We start from the raw sequence: 8,465 nt of genomic DNA on the forward strand, positions 1-8,465 counted from the left end.
AGAAAACAGTGAGTGAGGGGGGAGAAAAGAATGAGTGAGGGGGGAGAAAACTGAGTGAGTGAGGGGGGGGGAAAAAGGGAGTGAGGGGGGAAACGGAGTGAGTGAGGTGGAGAAAACGGAGTGAGTGAAGGGGGAGAAAACAGAGTGAGTGAGGGGGGGGGGAGAAAACGGAGTGCGTGAGGGGGGAGATAACAGAGTGAGTGAGGGGAGAAAACAGAGTAGTGAGGAGTGAGTGAGGGGAGAAAACAGAGTAGTGAGTGAGGGGGGGGAGAAAACAGAGTGAGTGAGGGGGGGTGGAGAAAACAGAGTGAGTGAGCGGGGATGTAGAAAACAGAATGAGTGAGGGGGGGGGAAAACAGAATGAGTGAGGGGGGGGGAAACAGAGTGAGTGAGGGGGGTGTTCGGTTCGTACCAATTACAATGGGCCGGGGAGACCAAACCACGCCCGGGGCTGCTGGAATCGGATGACGTACGAGCGCTCGGGAAATGGAGAAAGAGACACAGAGGGTGAGATTCTGATTCTTCATCTCAACTTTACTGCGGAAAAGCAATGCTATTTATACAGGAAAATAAAGGGTTAATTACGGGCGTAACAATATCAGCATATTACAAACTTCACAGCTCAGCTGGGGATTTCCCCTCATACACATTATCTGTAGCCGTGGCTATGTGCGACTATAACTGGAAACAGTTAGCAGAAGCTGGGAAACACGGCCTGCATATGGGAAGCCGCTTTCTGCTCACATATACCATCTAACGTAGGGACAAGTTCCAGCAGACAAGATGGAGGCCCTGGCTTTTAATTTAACCCTTTAAGGGGGGAGAAAACAGAGTGAGTGAGGGGGGGAGAAAACGGAGTGGGTGAGGGGGGGAGAAAACGGAGTGGGTGAGGGGGGGAGAAAACGGAAGGAGGGGGGGGGAAATGGAGTGGGAGCGGGAGAAAGGAGAGGGGCTGTGTGTCCTGTCTGTGTCACCCTGCAGTGGGAGGGACAGATGTGAGGGGCTGTGGGTCCTGCCTGTGTCCCCCTGCAGTGGGAGGGACAGATGTGAGGGGCTGTGTGTCATGTCTGTGTCCCCCTGCAGTGGGAGGGACAGATGTGAGGGCTGTGTGTCCTGTCTGTGTCCCCCTGCAGTGGGAGGGACAGATGTGAGGGGCTCTGGGTCCTGTCTGTGTCCCCCTGCAGTGGGAGGGACAGATGTGAGGGGCTGTGTGTCCTGTCTGTGTCCCCCTGCAGTGGGAGGGACAGGTGTGAGGGGCTGTGGGTCCTGTGTCCCCCTGCAGTGGGAGGGACAGATGTGAGGGGCTGTGTGTCCTGTCTGTGTCCCCCTGCAGTGGGAGGGACAGATGTGAGGGGCTGTGTGTCCTGTCTGTGTCCCCCTGCAGTGGGAGGGACAGATGTGAGGGGCTGTGGGTCCTGTGTCCCCCTGCAGTGGGAGGGACAGATGTGAGGGGCTGTGGGTCCTGTCTGTGTCCCCCTGCAGTGGGAGGGACAGATGTGAGGGGCTGTGTGTCCTGTCTGTGTCACCCTGCAGTGGGAGGGACAGATGTGAGGGGCTGTGGGTCCTGTGTCACCCTGCAGTGGGAGGGACAGATGTGAGGGCCTGTGTGTCCTGTGTCACCCTGCAGTGGGAGGGACAGATGTGAGGGGCTGTGTGTCCTGTGTCACCCTGCAGTGGGAGGGACAGATGTGAGGGGCTGTGTGTCCTGTCTGTGTCACCCTGCAGTGGGAGGGATGGATGTGAGGGGCTGTGTGTCCTGTCTGTGTCCCCCTGCAGTGGGAGGGACAGATGTGAGGGGCTGTGGGTCCTGTCTGTGTCCCCCTGCACTGGGAGGGACAGATGTGAGGGTCTGTGTGTCCTGTCTGTGTCCCCCTGCAGTGGGAGGGACGGATGTGAGGGGCTGTGTGTCCTGTCTGTGTCCCCCTGCATTGGGAGGGACAGATGTGAGGGGCTGTGGGTCCTGTCTGTGTCACCCTGCAGTGGGAGGGACAGATGTGAGGGGCTGTGTGTCCTGTCTGTGTCTCCCTGCAGTGGGAGGGACAGATGTGAGGGGCTGTGTGTCCTGTCTGTGTCCCCCTGCAGTGGGAGGGACAGATGTGAGGGGCTGTGGGTCCTGTCTGTGTCCCCCTGCAGTGGAAGGGACAGATGTGAGGGGCTGTGTGTCCTGCCTGTGTCACCCTGCAGTGGGAGGGACAGATGTGAGGGGCTGTGTGTCCTGTCTGTGTCCCCCTGCAGTGGGAGGGACAGATGTGAGGGGCTGTGGGTCCTGTCTGTGTCACCCTGCAGTGGGAGGGACAGATGTGAGGGGCTGTGGGTCCTGTCTGTGTCCCCCTGCAGTGGGAGGGACAGATGTGAGGGGCTGTGTGTCCTGTCTGTGTCACCCTGCAGTGGGAGGGACAGATGTGAGGGGCTGTGTGTCCTGTCTGTGTCCCCCTGCAGTGGGAGGGGCAGATGTGAGGGGCTGTGGGTCCTGTGTCACCCTGCAGTGGGAGGGACAGATGTGAGGGGCTGTGGGTCCTGTCTGTGTCACCCTGCAGTGGGGGTGACAGATGTGAGGGGCTGTGTGTCCTGTCTGTGTCACCCTGCAGTGGGAGGGACAGATGTGAGGGGCCGTGTGTCCTGTGTCCCCCTGCAGTGGGAGGGACAGATGTGAGGGGCAGTGGGTCCTGTCTGTGTCCCCCTGCAGTGGGAGGGACAGATGTGAGGGGCTGTGTGTCCTGTCTGTGTCCCCCTGCAGTGGGAGGGACAGATGTGAGGGGCTGTGTGTCCTGTCTGTGTCACCCTGCAGTGGGAGGGACAGATGTGAGGGGCTGTGTGTCCTGTCTGTGTCCCCCTGCAGTGGGAGGGGCAGATGTGAGGGGCTGTGGGTCCTGTGTCACCCTGCAGTGGGAGGGACAGATGTGAGGGGCTGTGGGTCCTGTCTGTGTCACCCTGCAGTGGGGGTGACAGATGTGAGGGGCTGTGTGTCCTGTCTGTGTCACCCTGCAGTGGGAGGGATGGATGTGTGGGGCTGTGTGTCCTGTCTGTGTCCCCCTGCAGTGGGAGGGACGGATGTGAGGGGCTGTGTGTCCTGTCTGTGTCCCCCTGCAGTGGGAGGGACAGATGTGAGGGGCCGTGTGTCCTGTGTCCCCCTGCAGTGGGAGGGACAGATGTGAGGGGCAGTGGGTCCTGTCTGTGTCCCCCTGCAGTGGGAGGGACAGATGTGAGGGGTTGTGTGTCCTGTCTGTGTCCCCCTGCAGTGGGAGGGACAGATGTGAGGGGCTCTGTGTCCTGTCTGTGTCCCCCTGCAGTGGGAGGGACAGATGTGAGGGGCTGTGTGTCCTGTCTGTGTCCCCCTGCAGTGGGAGGGACAGATGTGAGGGGCTGTGTGTACTGTCTGTGTCACACTGCAGTGGGAGGGACAGATGTGAGGGGCTGTGGGTCCTGTCTGTGTCACCCTGCAGTGGGAGGGACAGATGTGAGGGGCTGTGTCCTGTCTGTGTCACCCTGCAGTGGGAGGGACAGATGTGAGGGGCTGTGGGTCCTGTCTGTGTCACCCTGCAGTGGGAGGGACAGATGTGAGGGGCTGTGGGTCCTGTCTGTGTTCCCCTGCAGTGGGAGGGATAGATGTGAGGGGCTGTGGGTCCTGTCTGTGTCACCCTGCAGTGGGAGGGACAGATGTGAGGGGCTGTGTGTCCTGTCTGTGTCACCCTGCAGTGGGAGGGACAGATGTGAGGGGTTGTGTGTCCTGTCTGTGTCCCCCTGCAGTGGGAGGGACAGATGTGAGGGGCTGTGTGTACTGTCTGTGTCACACTGCAGTGGGAGGGACAGATGTGAGGGGCTGTGGGTCCTGTCTGTGTCACCCTGCAGTGGGAGGGACAGATGTGAGGGGCTGTGTGTCCTGTCTGTGTCACCCTGCAGTGGGAGGGACAGATGTGAGGGGCTGTGGGTCCTGTCTGTGTCACCCTGCAGTGGGAGGGACAGATGTGAGGGGCTGTGGGTCCTGTCTGTGTTCCCCTGCAGTGGGAGGGATAGATGTGAGGGGCTGTGTGTCCTGTCTGTGTCACCCTGCAGTGGGAGGGACAGATGTGAGGGGCTGTGTGTCCTGTCTGTGTCACCCTGCAGTGGGAGGGACAGATGTGAGGGGCTGTGTGTACTGTCTGTGTCACACTGCAGTGGGAGGGACAGATGTGAGGGGCTGTGGGTCCTGTCTGTGTCACCCTGCAGTGGGAGGGACAGATGTGAGGGGCTGTGTGTACTGTCTGTGTCACACTGCAGTGGGAGGGACAGATGTGAGGGGCTGTGGGTCCTGTCTGTGTCACCCTGCAGTGGGAGGGACAGATGTGAGGGGCTGTGTGTCCTGTGTCCCCCTGCAGTGGGAGGGACAGATGTGAGGGGCTGTGTGTCCTGTCTGTGTCACCCTGCAGTGGGAGGGACAGATGTGAGGGGCTGTGTGTCCTGTCTCTGTCACCCTGCAGTGGGAGGGACAGATGTGAGGGGCTGTGGGTCCTGTCTGTGTCACCCTGCAGTGGGAGGGACAGATGTGAGGGGCTGTGTGTCCTGTCTGTGTCACCCTGCAGTGGGAGGGACAGATGTGAGGGGCTGTGGGTCCTGTCTGTGTCACCCTGCAGTGGGAGGGACAGATGTGAGGGGCTGTGGGTCCTGTCTGTGTTCCCCTGCAGTGGGAGGGATAGATGTGAGGGGCTGTGTGTCCTGTCTGTGTCACCCTGCAGTGGGAGGGACAGATGTGAGGGGCTGTGTGTCCTGTGTCCCCCTGCAGTGGGAGGGACGGATGTGCGGGGCTGTGGGTCCTGTCTGTATCCCCCTGCAGTGGGAGGGACGGATGTGAGGGGCTGTGGGTCCTGTCTGTGTCACCCTGCAGTGGGAGGGACAGATGTGAGGGGCTGTGTGTCCTGTCTGTGTCCCCCTGCAGTGGGAGGGACAGATGTGAGGGGCTGTGTGTCCTGTCTGTGTCCCCCTGCAGTGGGAGGGACAGATGTGAGGGGGCTGTGTGTCCTGTCTGTGTCCCCCATGCAGTGGGAGGGACAGATGTGAGGGGCTGTGTGTCCTGTCTGTGTCACCCTGCAGTGGGAGGGACAGATGTGAGGGGCTGTGTGTCCTGTCTGTGTCCCCCTGCAGTGGGAGGGACAGATGTGAGGGGCTGTGTGTCCTGTCTGTGTCCCCCTGCAGTGGGAGGGACAGATGTGAGGGGCTGTGTGTCCTGTCTGTGTCCCCCTGCAGTGGGAGGGACAGATGTGAGGGGCTGTGGGTCCTGTCTGTGTCACCATGCAGTGGGAGGGACAGATGTGAGGGGCTGTGTGTCCTGTGTCCCCCTGCAGTGGGAGGGACAGATGTGAGGGGCTGTGTGTCCTGTCTGTGTCCCACTGCAGTGGGAGGGACAGATGTGAGGGGCTGTGGGTCCTGTCTGTGTCCCCCTGCAGTGGGAGGGACAGATGTGAGGGGCTGTGCGTCCTGTCTGTGTCACCCTGCAGTGGGAGGGACAGATGTGAGGGGCTGTGGGTCCTGTCTGTGTCACCCTGCAGTGGGAGGGACAAATGTGAGGGGCTGTGGGTCCTGTCTGTATCTCCCTGCAGTGGGAGGGACAGATGTGAGGGGCTGTGGGTCCTGTCTGTGTGTGCAATCACCCCACACGTCTGCCTGTGATGTCTCTCCCACTTACTCACCCTCTGTCTCTTTCTCTCTCCACAACTGCACTGATTGAGATTGGCCGTCTCTTGTCATGTGGTCTCTCGCCTGCAGGGGCTTCTGGGAGTTGTAGTCCTGCTTCTCTTCCAATTTTAGTTACAGACGTGAACTACAAGCCCCAGAATCCCGTGTAAAACTGTGACATCATAATGATTCAACCAATCAATGCGCAGATCTGTGGTAACCACAACCCTCCCCCTCCCCCACAAGGCTGCAGCAAGGCCCCGCCCCATAGTCAGGCAATGAGAGCCAATAAGAGCCAAGGCCCGCCCCGCAGTCAGCCAATGGGAGAGCTTGAGAGCCAATGAGAGCCAATGAGAGCGCACACAAACCCACAAACACAATATATACTATATCTATGGGTTCCCCTGCTGGGCCGGGATCAGTACTCCTAGCTCCTGATTCTGACCCAGCCATTCTCCCATACCCAGAACGCAGCATGAAGAGGCTCAGTGAAGGTGGCAGTGACGGTGTGTAAGTGTCTGATCGGGTCACACAGCTGATAAAAGGACAGCCCCCCAGCCTCATAGTCCAGGTATATTCCTAATCTCTGCACGCGAGACTCGGGGTATATCTGTGTTTGTATTGTGTCATGTATCACTGCATGATTATTACCCCACATACGCAAACACCAGGACTTCTTATTATCTCCTATGCGGGACTGATCTCCTTTCCTTACTATACTGGGATAGGAAATCCCTACCCCCCTGCCCCCTGAGTCACTGATCTCCACCTCCCAGTAATGTTGTCCTGAGGAAAAACTCCTGCTGCTTAAAACCTGATTATAACCCACAAATCTCTCTGGTGTATCCGGGCGTAACTGGTCTGTTTCTGACCAGGATGCAGTTTTCAGGTCACCTGATACAGATACATTATTAGCAGCTGTATTTACATCCAGTAATATGCCTGAATCCCCCTGCACACAGAACCCGCTCTTTGCTTTTAGATCAGTCACGATATCAGCTAATCTCTGTAAGGTCAGTGGGATCAAAACCTCATACAAATCCCCTACAGCAGGGACCTTATTACCCTCTCTCTCTCTGTCCTCATTATCTCCCTCCTCAGCATCACAGAAGTCAGCATTGTCTGATTCCCGTCCCTGTAAGACAGTTAATGGATCAGTGATGTTGCTCAGCTCCTCAATGTGAAGCATCTTCCTGGACAGCTCGTCCTTCTTTATTTCCAGCTGCTGGATTAGATCAGAGACTCGGAGAGAAACCTGCTCTTCCCACCTGGTGATCTCACTCAGGACTCGCTTCTCTAGGACTTCCAGCTGTTCCCTGATGTCCCTAATCAGGGCAGTGACTCGGGCTGTTACCCCAGCTGCTTTTTCTTGCGCGTCTCTCCTGCGTTCCTGCAGACTCCGGGCTCTTTTCTCCGTCTCCTCTCTCACTGAGGTCAGTTTCTCCAGAACATGTCTCAGTTTCTCCTTCTTCTTCTCAGAGGCCTCATTCAGCGACTCCACCTGGTGTCCCCTGTGCTCCCCAAACACGCAGCAGGACACACAGATACAGGCAGCATCCTCAGTGCAGTAACACTTCAGGATCTCCTTGTGGACGGGGCATTTCCTGGTCTTTAAGGAGGTTGTTGGCTCAGATAAGACGTGTTCCACTGCTTTGTTGTGTTTCTTTAGGTGTTTTTCACACATGGAGACTTCACAATGCAGACATGTTTTAGCAGCGGGTACAGAGGAGGTAACACAGTAAGTGCAGAAGATCACAGCCTCCTCCTGCTCCGGCTGAGTAGAAAGGAAACGCTCCGCTATGTTACACAGCTTCAGGTTCCTCTGCAGTGCAGGACGCTCCTGAAACTCTGCTCTGCATTCAGGACAGGTATAAAGCCCAGATCCCCCCTGGGAATCCCACACACTCCCAATACAGCCCTGGCAGAAGTTATGCCCACATCTCAGCGTTACAGGCTGGGTATAAGTGCTCAGGCAGATGGGGCAGGTTAGCTCCTCTCTCAGACCAGCAGACGCCATGCTTGGAAGCAGCAACAGGAAACGAAACTTACATTCTCCTCTCTCTCATATAACCAGTGGGGCGTTCCCCTTCTCAGCACACAGGGGCGGGAGTTTGTTACCCAGACTATTAACCCTGTAAGATCCTGGCTGCAGTATACAATATGAGGAATAAGAGTAGTTATAAGAATATGCAGCATGTTACCTATCTGTGCTCACATGAGGCGTTTGGTGACATGTGACAGGTGTTGCAATTCAGGGGTTAGGTATCCTTTTAAGTCAGCTGTGTGTTATACACCTCAGCATGTTCCTGCAGTACATGGGGACCCAGTAACACATAAGACGAGCATTGAGAGGAACGTACGTAATAAATTCTATACCAGACTATATACCCGTGAGCGTATAATATCCCCGTCTGTCTCTATATGAGTCATCGGAGCAGAGAATTTAGGTATTGTTACCAAAGCAGGAACAGGACCTAAGAGCCCATTACAGCGCCCCCTCCTGTGGTCAAAGTATGTGTCAGGTGTAACAGGACTGGTTCAGGGACAGAACCTATTGTAGACCAAACAAGTAAGCATATTAATGGCCCCTCATTTATTGATTAGGAATATTGGATTATTAAAACACTTTATTATAAGTAATAAGTAGAATAAGTGGGGCTGAATAGGCACATATATATACACAGTAACACACTAAGCACACTGCGGATACACAGCAGGGGGCTCTCAGATATGGCGCCCGGTATAACGTACTGAATCTCGGGTGTACAGGTCCCTGGGGAATAGCTTTACCAATTATGGCTACACTGGGATAACAG

The 8,465-nt window shown here is 56.7% G+C and overlaps 1 protein-coding gene across 1 annotated transcript; it reads right to left on the minus strand.

Annotated features, from left to right (window-relative positions):
* Positions 1–4,849: 4,849 nt before the first annotated feature.
* LOC142474747 (E3 ubiquitin/ISG15 ligase TRIM25-like) lies at positions 4,850–7,739 on the minus strand. Its single transcript, XM_075580965.1, has one exon. It carries the CDS (start codon positions 7,664–7,666, stop codon positions 6,077–6,079), a length of 1,590 nt encoding a protein of 529 aa, XP_075437080.1. The 5' UTR covers positions 7,667–7,739; the 3' UTR covers positions 4,850–6,076.
* Between the last annotated feature and the right edge of the window lie 726 nt (positions 7,740–8,465).

The sequence above is a fragment of the Ascaphus truei genome, assembly GCF_040206685.1.
Source record: "Ascaphus truei isolate aAscTru1 chromosome 20 unlocalized genomic scaffold, aAscTru1.hap1 SUPER_20_unloc_5, whole genome shotgun sequence".
NCBI classification, from domain to species: domain Eukaryota; kingdom Metazoa; phylum Chordata; class Amphibia; order Anura; family Ascaphidae; genus Ascaphus; species Ascaphus truei.